The sequence below is a fragment of the Pteropus medius genome, unplaced genomic scaffold (assembly GCF_902729225.1).
Source record: "Pteropus medius unplaced genomic scaffold, Ma_sr-lr_union100, whole genome shotgun sequence".
Lineage (NCBI taxonomy): Eukaryota > Metazoa > Chordata > Mammalia > Chiroptera > Pteropodidae > Pteropus > Pteropus medius.
The window spans coordinates 28,985,404-29,000,644 of NW_024340696.1; the positions used below are offsets into that span (position 1 = coordinate 28,985,404).

A 15,241-nucleotide genomic window follows, 5' to 3' on the forward strand; every position below is an offset into this window, starting at 1 on the left:
CTTTACCTACCACTTCCCAACATAAAGTTCACCCACAAAAAAAATATACTAAGTCTGGATGGTGTTACAGATGAGATTTATCAATCTCCAAGAAGTAGATTATACCGATTTAATTAAAATTCTTGAAAAATTGCTGAAAAAGAGGGAAAACTCTACAATTCACTTAATGGAGCAAAGTGTAGCTCTTTCTTGATTATTTTAAAAACGTTAAAATTCTAAACAAAATATTAGCAAAGTAGATATAGTAATGCTTAAAAAAATATACCACATTGTGACAAAGAAAGGTTTATTTCAGGAGTGCGAATGAACAGTTTAACATTAGCAAATAAAAATTATTTTAAATACCATATTAACAGAGTAAAAGAAAAAAACTGATTATTTCAATAAATCCAGAAAAGAACATTGGGTAAAATTTAATATCCATTTGTGATTTTAAAAAAACCTAAACTTTTAGCAAACAATAGAAGAGATATTAACCTAATTAAAGTTTATCTACCAATATCTTGTAGTAAATTTCATACTTAATGATGAAATATTAGAAACACTCCCTTTTAAGCCAAGAAAGACTATTACCATTTCTACTTAACATTATCCTAGAGTTCTTAAGTAGTGCATTAAAACATTTTTTAAAAAGTGTGAGGATGGGAAAAGAATCAAATTGTTATTTGCAGATGATGATTCCATACCCAGAAAATTCAAGGGAAAACACAGATAAACTGATCAAAGTTGCTGGATATAAGACTGATGTACAAAGGTCAGTGAAGTTCCTAAAGGTCACCAATTATAAGATATAATTTTTGAAAGATAAAACTTATAACTGAAACAATCATAAGACATCTGGAATATATCTAGCATAAGCTATAAAATAATTTTACAAAGAAAATTGCAAAACTTTATTGAAAGACATAAAAGAAGACCAAATAAAATGAGAAATATATCATGTTTACAGATGTTCCAGAAGTGAAACAGTCTGATCCTAAAATAACATGGGAGAGCTTTCTTAAAAGATCAAAACCAGACAATTTTGAAGCTGAAAAAGGAAAGATCTGCCTTTGCTGTATGTCAATACTTATAAAGCTACCGTAACTACAATAGTATATTAACACGAGGGAATGTGAGTGAGGTGGGGGAATTCGGTAGAGGAAAAATATCTTTTCAATAAGTATGTTGGAACAACTAGGTATTTATATTTAGAAAAACGGATACAATTAGATCCTTATTTTTTATATATATGTAAATTTCGGGTGAATTAAAGATCTAAATGTGAAAAACCAAAGTGTAAGCACACATGAGTCTTAAGGATGAAAACTTTCATTACATAAGGGGTAGGGAAGGACTCATAAACTGGGTATGAAAATCGAATCATAAAGAAAAAATTGTTAAAGTTGATATTAAAAATGAAGACATGCAAAACACCAAAAAAAAAAAGGGAAAGAGATGGGCAAGAGAGCTAAAAAAATTTTTTGAAGACTTCTAAAGAATAGGTCTAGATGGGGAAAAAATATCACTATAATACATATAAACTAACAAAGGCTTAATATCTAGAAAATATGAGGAACTCCTATAAATGAGAAGAAAAAGACTAGTAACCCAATAGAAAATGAGCAAAGAATATACATAAGCAATTTTCAGATACAGAAACCCAAATGCTCAAACTTATTAGTAATAAGGAAATACAGATTAAACTAAGAAGATATCAAAGGATCAGAATGATAAAAATTTTTTACATCTGACACTATCAAATGTTGTTGAGGATATAAGGAAATATAAGCTCTAAAATATTGTGGAAATATAAATTCAGGTACAATCATTTTATAGAGTAATTCTGTAATACTGGCTTTACTACTATAATGTGATATTTTTATTATTAACATACCTCAAAATCTGAAAAACTGAGCATTATAAATAACAAGGCTGATAGAAATTAAAATTTAAGGCAAAATTTATGCAACTTTGTAACCAGAGCACTACCAAATCAGTGATTGGTACCTGGGGAGATCATTCTAATCAGTAAGGAAGGCCACTCAGTGTGGCTGGAGGCTGTCACAGTGAATATTAAAAATGCACAGAAAATAACAGTATAAAAATGCTGTGTACATTTTCATTAAAGTGAGGCTGGAAGATGCTAGGGACAAAGCAAATGAAAGTAGAGCTCTGAGTCAGCAGGCTGGCATTAAGGTGAGCTTAGGAGATGGTGCAACCGGTCATGAGTCAGAGATGGCACAATGCTAGAATGCAACTCTTAGGGAGGGAGGAAGCCCTGGGTAAAGGTGCTCACTTTTAGTTGTTGCTGTTGTTTGATGCAGTTGAAAGAGCCCCTGCTGCCAATGCAGCAGTGAAAAAAGAGCTTTTCCTTTTATGCTGAAGGCTGCAATTCTATTCCTACTATTCTGTCTCTTCTGGCCTAGAAAAATTGCATATAAAACAATGTGACTTCTGAGTAAAACTTTCATTACTTTCTATTTCCCAATTATGTATAAGCTAATTGCATTACATCTGTTAGAGCAGGTGCTATCTAGGTAGAGTACAATACATCCACCTTAAGACTTGGCAAATTACACTGCTATATATCTTCTGTGGAGAAGCTCTGGCACATAGCCACAAGGTGACAGATATAACACTGTCATTTACAGTGCAAAAGTGAAAACCAACTAACAGTTGTAGAGAAATTGATACACTTGTTAAGTCTTACAATGGAGCACTAATCAGCAGCTAAAATGACCCAGAACCATGAATGAACAAAAACAGATTTCAAAGTTATAATGTTGATATAAAAATACTCAACATCATTAGTAATGAGGGAAATAATAATTAAAACCATAACAAGATGCCATTTCACACACACTAGGATAGCTATACAAAAGACATAATAATCAAGTATTAGTGAAGATGTGAGGTATTGGAACCCTCACATATCACTAATGGGAATATAAAACCATATAGTCACCTTGGAAAACAGTTTGGCAGCTTACTAAAAAATTAAAGACAAATTTACAAAATGACCCGGCAATTTCACTCCTTGGAACTGACTCAAGGGAAATGAAAATATATATCCATACAAAGAGTCACATACAAATGTTCACAGCAGCATTGTTCTTAAGAGCTAAAAAATGAAATCTCAAATACCTACCAACTGATGACTGAATTAACAAAATATGGTATATTCATACAATGCAATATTATTCAGCAACGAAAAGGAATAAAATACTGATACTACAATATGTATGAACATGAAAACACTATACTAAGTGAAAGACACAAAAGATCACATATTGTATGATTTCATTTATATTATATATCCAAAAAAAGGCAAATCTTGAAGTAGATTAGTGGTTAACTGGGGCTGGAGGTGGCAACAGGTTTGACTGCAAATGGACATAAGGAATCTTTTGAGGTGAGAGAAATGTTTTAAAATTGTATTATGGAGATATTTGCAAAACTCTGTAAATTTAGTATAAATCACTAAATGATACACTTAAAATGAGTGAATTTCATCTTATATAAATGATAATTAAGTTGTTAAAGAATATAATACTGAATGAAAAAAGCAAGTTATTTAATCTATGCCAAGTAGGACACCATTCACAGAAAATTTAAAACCTAAAATCATAGTATGTTATAGATATACATACATAAAAAAATTAAAATCACTTATGGTAGCAGTTTGTACCAACTTCAGAGTAGTGCTTATCTTTAGAGATAAAGAAAAGGTAAAGGACTGGGAGAGAGGTTTTTGCTATATCAATGATGTTTATTTCTTAGGAAAAAAAAAAACTTAGCAAATTCAACCAAATCTAATTATCTCAATGCTAGATATACAGATATCTGTTAGGGATGTTAGAGTATTATCTGTATACCTAAAAAAGAAAACCTCACCTTTGCTCAACTCTGTGTCTTTGTGGACTTCTACCATATTAGCCGGTGTACACTGAAGAATTTCAGGAGACAGAACCTCAGAGTGCAATGTTAACTCAGCAGAGAACTCCTGTGATCCATCGCTGTAGTCCACAGATCCTGATAATGTTCTGCTTAATTAAAACACATCCTTTATAACAAACTAGATGACAAAGTAATAAAATAGTTATGAGATCTATAATAAATAACCACTTACACAGAGAAGTCATTCTGTTTGAGAATTTCCTGAAGTTTCTTCTGAAATTTTTTTTCACTCTCTGTTGCTGGCACAAACTTGCGATCTTTGAATTTTAAAAGTGCATAAAAAAGATTTAGATAGCAAATGAATGAAATATTTTCTTTTCTCCTAGAGTAGCTTTAAAAATAGTAGCAATTTCCTAACCTTCTCTTGACACATATAACACCACCTAAAAGTAATTCTATTATAAAATCAAATAAAAGAGAAACGGTTGTTACTAAAGCTATAAAATTAAGCACTTAAAGTCAGTTCAAGATTAAATTCTATAATTTAAATATAACACAGGAAAAATTGTTCTCTACTTATACATGTATCATACATTCTGAACCTATAAAATTTTCCCTAATAAAATATAATATTTCTACTTTAAAAAGCATTGGAAATATATCAAAGCCTTGTTAGTGTTCAAGGCACTATAACAAAATTTTAAACTTATACTGGACTTCAACATAGGCTTACTACTGTATTTCAAATACATTTGCCTTTTGAATTATGTCTTTTATTCTTTTACCTTTAATATATTCATTGTGTCTGTGGTATTTATTTAAGCTCCCTCAAATTCTTTTTGAATGTAGCAGGGTTTAAAAATAAATAAAATGAATGTTTTCTTAAGAGATGTATAAGATGATCGAAGTGAGAGTTTATATGACATAACCAGAAAATAATTTGGAAAAATAATGGGTTGTTACATTTTCAAAGCTTAATGAGTTAAATACTGTGTTTCTAAGTTGGGATTCATGATGTTCTGTGCATTTTATACCTTATTTGGAAATACATAAAGTCAGAACATACTAGAGGATGAAAAAGGAACAAAAAACTTGGGGCTTAAACTTTTCCAATAAAATATCTTGTTTAAAAAGTAATTAGAATACTATTTGGTTTATACCTTGTGATTCAGGTTGGCTAATTTGAGAAGTTTCATTTCTATTTCTTCGCCGTTGCTTTTCATCTTCCCATATAGCCTGTAGACCAGGGTTTCCACCAATTTGAACTGTAATTACAACAATACTTCACTACAAGCTCACAGTGAAAAGTGCTTGCTTAAAAAAAGAAATCCAAACTTTTAAAAAATAAATACTGTCTCTTAAGAAAAACAATTACCTACTTTGTGTAATAAAGCGGACAAACTATCCCAACCTACATTTCTTATGTTACTCCTTTTTTAGTTTTCTTCCCAGTGGTTCCCAAAAACCCACCAAGTGAAAAAGATTCAAACATTTGATGATAGCCAATAGACCTAAGAGTCCGCTCCCTGGTATACAACCTGAAAATTAAAAAATTAAAAGTCAGAGTATATTAAATTTTTTTATACTGGCTAATTTATTTAGTGTTACACATACTTTAGGTTCATGACTATGCAAACATATGAATGAAAATATAAATGAAAAAAATTGTGACTATCTCATCAGAGGTACAGAAGCAACCTTGATAACATTTTGCATCTTCCTTCTATAACATCTTACTTCTCGAATAATGTTTTCTTACCTACTTGTTCCACCCTATTTAAGTCATTAATTTTTAAAAATAAAAATATATATTAAGAATAATTGTGTATGTACCTTCAATGTCCAACCGATTTAAGATATCAGCAGCTACAGCATCTACTTCTAATTCACAAATACTCTGTGGTTCAACACCTTCCAGTATTAAAGAGCTGTATTAAAAACATATAAAAAAAACCCCTTAATTATTTAAGAGCAAATTTTCTGAAGATTTTTCTTACTTATACAATTTTTCATGTTTAGGTGGTAAGCAGAAAAGCCACTGATATATTAATTCACAATTATTCATGACATAATTGATTCTGTGTATATGCATATAAAGAAATGAAAAATGGGAAGAGAAAAATACAAAATACCTATTACATTGACAACTCTATTGAGATCTTTTTGCGGTACATTCTACATATTTTAGTTCATTATATTTTATATATAAGGAATGTACAATGTTTTAGCATGTGCATCATATCCAGGACAGAATGGGATAACAGAGAGACAGACAACAGACAGATGCATCAAAAACCATGCATATATGAAATCATTTGACCAGAGGTATCTTTCTCAGCAATCATTGATTAAATAAGGAGAGAATAAACAAAAAGAGATGAAGGGAAGTGAGCATACTGAAAGGTGAACAAATGATACTATTTTCCCTGCCCCCAACTACTGATGAAATGGAGAATGCTTTAAAATTCTCCGTAACTACAAAATTGAGAAACTGTGTGTGTTCAACAGTGGGATTATAGCTAGGAAAAGTGGTGACACCACAAGAGCATTAATTCTTATGAGAACCGCAAAGGGAATAATTCTTATTCCCGTTAGTCCTCTTTGACTCAAAAGTGTTTTTGTTTTTCATCAGAGCCACAAAAATAGAAAGATTAGGACATCATATAACTGTCTCTGCTTGACAGAATGAACATACATCATCTAGGATGAATCTCAGTTTACTCATTCCAAAATTTAGATATCCTACAAATATGGACATCAGATGAAAAGGAGAGAACCATGATTTTACTGGAAAGTAGGTGATGGCAGATTTCCTTAACATTTTTATGTGAAACAGTTTTAAATGTTTTAAGAGAAACATATTAGCAAAACTTCATTTTCCATTGTCTATCTCTAAGGAAATTTTGATGGAACATTAGAAATTAATTTGTTAAACCACAGAATTTTTACAATTTAAATAAATACACATGTATATATATAGGCATACATGTACACACAAACACACACATATATCTTTTGACCACTGATTGATAGAGAACAAACATATTAGCAACCTATCACAATATACCTTTTCTACTTTAGAAAAAATGATTAACAGAGTTTGTCTCCTTTATTCATACAATTTAACAAAAATCAGTTTTGCCATGAAATGAATCAGATAAAATAGTTTATAATCAACAGTTTTCTCATAAAGTTTCACAATTTTTGGAAGAATTATATTGTAAATTTCAAGGCTGAATTTTCCAGGAGTAGCGAATTTGTAACAAAGGAGGGAAACAATAACATCGAAAAATATGGTCTCATAGTAAAAATTCACGACTACTTCTTGCCCTTATTATAAAACTACTTCAAACATTCAGAACAGGTGTTCTTAGGAAAAGGAAATAGTTTTCAGAACTAAAAATCTGTTTCTAGTAGATAGAAAAAGCATGAATAAAAAATTTGAGTCAGTAAATACATGCAGGCCATTCATTTTGTCATGAAAGGTAGATAAAAGATACAAAGGTAGACAATTGTGCCTTTCTTAACATTCCTGTTCACACAATTATGGTAACCATTAATTTCTAAATACAGTAGGATATATGTAAGTCAGTTTTCTTCTGTTTTACATTAACTAACCTTGGTATTTCATTTTCTTCCCACCGAAATAAGGTACCGGTAAGAGAATTTCCTGGTAGCTGATCCTTACAAGAGCCAGTTGCACGCAATGGATCACCTAGAAATAGAAAGATAAAAGGGAATAAGTTCTAATTTTAACTTGCCTATAATTACCTTTTAAGTAAAACAATATACAACCTATATGACTAGTTCCTAAAATTGTGTCCTAAAAATTCATACACACATAGGAATGTATATGTTCTGCTGAGAGTATTGGTTCCAAATCTAAGAGGGAAAAAAAATATTTGCAATACATACTTACAAGAGAAACGGCTACAAAACTTTGATACTGGAATAACAATATGACATTTTTTTTTTTAAGGCTGAGAACACTTGGTATTCCTAGGTTGTCTCCCATCTAAGTACTAACCAGGCCCGACCCTGCTTAGCTTCCGAGATCAGACAAGATCAATAGCATGACATTTTAAATGTGCTACTGTGATAGGTATGCTTAAAATCTCATTTTATTTGGATGAATTAAGAATTTTTGTTAGACTTTAATCCAAATTCCTGTATGAGCTTCAATTAAAATTCTAGTGGAAATCAGATGCCATACTTTAATACTAATCTCTGAACAAAAAGAAAATACACAATGCATTCCAGGAGAAATGGCAGAAACATTGAGTGGAAACTTGGGGCAAATGCAAATACGAATTTACCAGCACTTGAAGAGGGGACTATACATGTTTGCTTAGTTGTCCGAGTTTCAGAAACTGAGTCCTAGGGTAATGCTTTGGAAGTAGTCTCTACATTTTAGCAACTTTTCTGTGACCTCTTATGAGAATTTCAATTTTCAGATAAGAGAAAGCTTAAGTGGCACAGAAAGAATCCTAACATTAAGATATTAAATTTGCAATCCTCTTCAGCTAAATTTAATGCTTTAATTTTATTTGGTTAGCTTAATCACAAAATGGGTATAATCAGACTGCGATCAGGCATTACCATCTTTGCTATTTCAACAAAACACATGCCAAAACGTGTAACTGATACTTACCTATACATTATGTATTGTTTTAGAATATTTCTCTAAAGAACATGGAAACTCTAATTGAAATATGTAAATAAAATTTCTATTCAACTGTGGATGTCAAAAAAGTGTAATATAATATGCCTCTATGATACTCAAAATGTTTACTCTATATAATTATTTCTATATTCTTCACCTTAATGACTATAGTAATTTCCATTTCATTTGAAAATCAGTTATATAACTGAAACCGAGACAAATTATATATGCATATATATTAAAATTCCTAAATCTTTTTCACTTTTGAATTTATGCCACTTTCAAAAGTAAAACTACATTACATACTACATTAACTTGTCTTATAAAATGTTACTTTATGTACGTTATATAATTTACCATAAAGTTTACTGTCAGTTTAACTATAATGTGTCTTAGATAACATGACAAAATAAAATACAAAAAATTATTCATCTATCTTTTCCATGATTTTAGCGTAACCTTTCATCTTATACAAAACAAAAACAAAGCAGAAACTCGAGGGCTATTTAGTATAATGAATTAAAATATAAATTATTTAATCATACTTGCAATTTCCCTGCTTTTTATTTCTCAACTCATTTCATGTATTTCTGTCTTCAAATTGTAAAAATTTTCTGTATTTTGAAAAAATCCCTTCTAATTATCATTCAAATACTTACCTACATTTATAACTAAAATAAATAGCTTATGTATACTTGCTAATTTAAACTTTTCTCATGCTTTTCACCTATTAGAAACAAACTTTTGCTGGGTTTCTTAGAAGTGTTGATTTGATTGTGATGATGGCTGCACAACTCTGGCAATATACTAAAAATCACTGAATTTTCCATTTTAAATGAGTGAATTATGTGGTATGTGAATTATATCTCAATAAAGCTGTTACACAAAAAAATTTCTTTTGAAATGCTTTTCCTAATAAACTCTAATACCATTTTGTATATTTTATTCTTTATCCATTTGGCACTTATTTTCTAAATACATATTATTTTATACACCATTAATTACCTAACCCTTGTTTCAAAGCTTTAATTTGAATTTGAGAAATTAACCTTACTTTTCCTTTTTGCTTTTCGGAACTTGACAGCAGCCAGATTTATTAAATTCATTCCATACAGATTATAGTCAATGAAGAGCTGTAGGAGGTAGGGAATATGCGCTTCATGAGGCTGGTAAAATTTATTCATTATGGCTCCACTTTGCAAAAGTTCACATATCCTAAAGTAGGGAGAAAAAAAGTTATATTATAAAATCGTGTTCCTAGAATGTTAAGTGAAACAATGATTATACAAATATAGACAACACATTATATTTGCATACCAATATTTTACTTTGAATTTACTGGAAATTTGTATTTTGTTAAAAATTAAAAGTTTAAATCAAGTTTTAAAGTAAGCCACATGCTCTGAAAAAAAAATGTCAAAAAACTTCTTAGATGAAGAGTATTTTGACTTCTAAAAGCAATTAAATACAAACTATGTTGAAAAAGCCGAAATGTTAAAAAAGGTTTTTAAAATACGAGGTTTTTCTTTTAAAAATTCGGAAAATTTTTTGGATTATATAAACATTCTAAAAAAGGAAATATGATCCACCCACAGAGATGTAACCATTTTAATATTTTTCATCTCTGAGTTGTTTTTCCTTCATGATGGGGAAAACAAACAACTGGCAATTATAAACTGTATAAGTACTATGCAGGGGAAGTGTATGAAATATCTAGGGGACACTAATCAGAGGTGCAGAGGTAGTTTCTGCAAAGCTTTCTTGAGAAGTCTCAAAGCAGGGGACTAAACAATGAACTGGAGATACTTTTTCTTTGAAGAGAGGGAAGAGTATTTTATGCAAATAAAATTACACATGCAAAGAGTCACAAGAAAATGTGGCTTATTCGGGAACTGAAACCACTGAGTGAGGCCTACTGACAGAACTGTGGTAAGAGGGAGGGCTAGAGAGGTGATGAGAAGTCAGATCATGCTGAGCCTATTAAGACATCTGAGGAGGTAGTGGAATTTCCGTGAGAAATGACCACAAGGAAACTAGATTAGCTAGAGAATGCACAAGACTAGAGAGAGATTGGGAATGAGAACATTACTATGGAAAAATTAAGATGGCAGCTTTAACAAGGATCATGAAAATATGTTGATTCAGAAGACATACAAAAATGGTCAGGCCTTGACGGCTAACTAGATGTGGAGGAAAAGGGAGAAGAGGAGTTGAGGATAACCCCTAGATTTTTTGCTTAAGCAGCTAGCTGGTGGTGCTGCATTTATTGAAATAGCAAGGATTGCAAAAAAAAAAAACAGGTTTGTTTGGGATTTTTTTTGGAGGAGGAATAAAGATAAACTGAGTTTTAGACATACTAGGTTTAGGTATAATGAGATATTCAGGTAGATGTCTAGGAAAATATTAAAAATGAATGAAAATGAAGATGAAGATAAGAATAACTTTATTAACACAGCAAAGGCAGGTAACATGTTTTTAAGCACTATGTACTGCATACTGTGTTACGAGCTTTAAATGTTTAATCTCAAGTAATCCTCACTACAAACCTAAGGTACTATCACTCACTCTCAATTTATAAATAGAGAAACTGAGTCTTAGATTAAAAAGATGCCTAAAATCATACAAGCAGAAGAGCTAAAGTTCAAATCAAATTTTGTCTGACTTGTGAGTCCTTAACTATAGTGCTATTCTATTTATCTAGGAGATGGTTTGATATATTGATCAGGAGCTCTGGAGGAAATTTAGGCTAATGGTATACATTTGGAAGTCAAATACATAAAGATTAACAAAAACAAAACCAAACCAGGGGAGTAGATAAGGCTGCAGAGTGATGAGAAAGTAGAGAGAGAAAATATAAAAGCCTTAGACGGAACCACAAGGAACAACCACAGATGTCCAAAGAGGAACCAAAAAAATAGCAAAATATAAAGGATCAGATAGGTATGAGGAAAACCACAAGTTTACATATTTAAAAACCCAACATTTGGGATTATTTATGGCACTGTAAGCAATGACCTGAGGTCAAAAGGACAAAATGGTGTTCAATTGATTTAGCAATTTTAGTGAATGCAATTTTGGTGGAATGGTTCGGAGTATAAGCCATATTGGAGTACATTAAAGAGTAAATTGGAGGTAAGAAATTGGATTCACAAAGTAGAGTTAAACCCTTCAGAGAGAATAGCTATGAATATGAATGTATGTGTCATAAGTATGAATATGTATAAAATTAAGTCTTACCAATATTTAAAAGGTGTAGGGAAGGGAAATAGGGATAACTAGTAGATGGAAGAAAAGGTCAAAGATGGTGGATATTGAATTTGGAGGTGAAGGAGGGAATCTCTCACTGTAACAGGTAGCAAAAAGGAGAAAATGGATGTGAATAGAGTTTAAGGATATTTGATAGGAAATTAAGAGAGCTCTAGCCTGGTGATTCTCAAACTTCTTGGTTCCAGAACCCCTTTCTACTCTCAAAAATCATTGAGAACACCAAAGAGCTTTTGTTCATATGGTTTTTATCCATTAATATTTACCTTATTGAAAGTTAAAACAGAAATTTTAAAGAAACTTATTTGCTAATTTAAAAATAATAATAAACCTATTATGTTAACATAAATCACATTACTTTATTTAAAAAAAAAAACTGTATTTTCCAAAACAAAAATAATTTAATGAGAAAAGAAATTGTTTTACATATTTGCAAATTTGTCTGTTTTAATAGAAGACAGCTGGATTTTCACATATGTTTCTGCTCAATATATTGTGATATTTTGTTTTGGTTGAAGCATATGAAGAAAATCCAGCTTCACAAAGATATGTAGTTGGAAAAAAGAATAGTAACTGAATAACTTCTCATATAAATGTTGATTTTCTCTGACACTACATAAAAATTGAGTGTAGTAGTTTCTTAAAGGTTAGCAATAATGTGAAATTTGAAAACATATTAATAATGTTTTTGTACTGTTACATTAAAAACTATTATCTAATATTTTAAGTATTTTTACCCATACATGATTTTCTAACATCACTCACTAATCATATGAAAAATACAGATCCACGAAGATAGAACTTGTAAATGTTGATATATTTCATTAAACAATATATTAAAAAAATCATTTGTTAATATCATCATCTAACTCATCAGAAAAATCTTTTAAGTATGGGAAAGCTGTTAAAGTTCACAGTACCAATAAAATCTTCCCAATTCTAATGTTTGCTTGAAAGCTCAAATTTTATTGTCGGCAACAAATACTATATGAGTTTTCTTCTTCAAAGACAGGTTTACTTTGTTCATTTTTGAGAATATGTCTGTCACACAGGCAAATCACCATAACTTGTTTTGTCTATCAGTTGTTCTTTAAAGTAAAAATGGTGTTCCATTAACAAAAACACTAGGTGGTTCAGCTTGCACCTAAAAATCATAAAAATGTTTGTTTCTTTGAGACAGTCATAGCACTGCAGCACATGCTTGCTTTCATTTTGTTAGATAAAATATTGAGATGCATACCCAAAGGTCAAGATTTAATAAAATTAACAATTTTTACCATATCCTCATACGTAAAAAAAAAAAGCTGGCTTTTATTTTTCATCTGTGAGTGTTTAGTAGTAGAAACTACAACGACCATCCTCCCTTAACCAGTTTCACTTTCTGAAGTTTCAGTTACCTGAGGTTAATCTTGGTCTAAAAATATTAAGTGGAAAATTCTAGAAATAAAAATTTCTTAAGTTTTAAATTGCATGCCACTCTTAGTAGCATGATGCAATCTCTCATCGTCCTGCTCCATCCCAACCAGTATATATATATCACTTCTTTGTCCAGTGTATCCATGCTTGTACATGCTACCTGCCTGTTAGTCACTTAGTAGCTGTCTCAGTTATCAGATCAACTACCACGGTATCGTAGTGCTTGTGTTCAAGTAATCCTTATTTTACTTAATAATGGCCCCAAAGTGCAAGAGTCGTGATGCTGGCAATTTGGCTATGCCAAAGAGAAGCTATAAAGTGTATGTGTATATGTATGTATGTATAGCACAAAAAAAATGTAATATATATATAGTTCGGGACTATCTGCAGTTTCAGGCATCCACTGGGGTCTAGGAATGTGCCCCCATGGATAAGGTGTGACTACTGTAGTTTGATGCCATTACCCTGATTTGGGCCCCAGTGCCAGTGTTTTACCCACCACCAGTGAACACAGTGAAAAAGACAAATCACATCTTAGAATTATGAAAATAATTTCGACAATGCAGATCCCATGAAAGGGTCTCAGAAATCCCCAGTCTGCACTTTGACAATCACTATTCTAGACTGATGAGTTCTATTTTCTATAATGAAGTGGGAGGCAAAGCTTCAGGAGGGATTTAACATTTGAGTAAAGAGGGTAGAGAATATAAGGAGAGAATTAGAGAAAAATACAAGTAAGACAGGTCAAGGAAGGGCCTAGGCAAAGCTGAAGAGCATGAATTTAACAAAGGCACCAATCCGTTGTGATTTTTTGGTATCCTGCAGTAATGAGAAACCAGAATTTAGCACAAAGAAAGTAAATAAATGGATTAATCCAAAATTGATGGTTTTATCCTGCAGGAAAAGGAGTTGAGAAGGTAAAGAATAGATGCTAAGATGGAAAGGACAGAAATTAGTTGCAGGAGGAGGCTACAGAACGGGGTAGTAGTAGTGGTGCCAAGGAACCTGAAGCCTGAAAATAGAGTTTTAGTAACTCAGAGACAGAGTTAAAAGAATAGAAAAAACAAAGAATCTTACTGGGACCATGAAAAGGTTCTAATACTGAATTACAGTGGTAGGTGCACAACTTAGTAAATTTCCTAAAAATCATTAAATTGTGTATACATAAAAATGTGTGAATTTTGTGGCATGTAAATTTTATCTCAAAAATGTGTTTAGAAACCAAGATGTTTACATTTAAAATTTCAGAGGTAGAACTGGACTTGGGGTGGTAAACACACAATAGAATATACAGATGTCAAATTATAATGTACACCTGAAAATTATATAATTCTATTAACCAATGTTACCTCAATAAACTTAATTTAAAAAAAATAAAAATAAAATTCCAAGATTAAAAAATAATAACAAAAAAATAAAATTTCAGCAGTAACACAAGCTCTAGGGTGTGGTTAAGAGAGCAGGTAGCTTAAGAAGAATGGAAATAAAGATCACAGGAGATGAACGAGTAGGAGAATTAAGAGGCCAGTTCCCAAATGATATGTATAGTGTTCAATCATTCATTCCGCCAATAGTTACTATTAAGTGCCAGATACTATACTATTCTAAAAACTGGGGATTCAGCAGCAAATAGCAGAAAAAATCTTTGCCCCTCGTGACTTACATTCTAGTAGGATACCAATTTTATATGGACATTTAAAAGAGAATATGTGCATATATGTACATATATACATATGAAAAATAAAAAGGCCTACACCAAACTCTTAAAAGTGATTGCCTCTAGGGAAGAGAGTTAAGAGTGAGTGTAAAGTCCAAAATATGCACTTTAACATTTTACATCTATATTACAGCCCATATTTACATAGTACTTATAATGTGCCAGGCACTGTTCTGAGTGATGTATAGATATTAACTAACATACCTGATCATCAGAACAATGTGTACCAACATCAACACTATTTACAGATGAGAAAGCTAAGGCACAGAAAGATTCAATAACTTGCCTAAAGTCATCCAGCT

The 15,241-nt window shown here is 31.3% G+C and overlaps 1 protein-coding gene across 1 annotated transcript in view; it reads right to left on the minus strand.

Moving 5' to 3' along the window:
- The window catches only part of REV3L (REV3 like, DNA directed polymerase zeta catalytic subunit), a 136,691-nt gene that overhangs the window by 69,502 nt on the left and 51,948 nt on the right, over nt 1-15,241 (minus strand). The window contains 6 exon segments of the mRNA XM_039870451.1: nt 3,877-4,025; nt 4,112-4,196; nt 5,040-5,144; nt 5,713-5,807; nt 7,498-7,594; nt 9,597-9,757. Coding sequence (XP_039726385.1) covers nt 3,877-4,025; nt 4,112-4,196; nt 5,040-5,144; nt 5,713-5,807; nt 7,498-7,594; nt 9,597-9,757 — 692 coding nt within the window.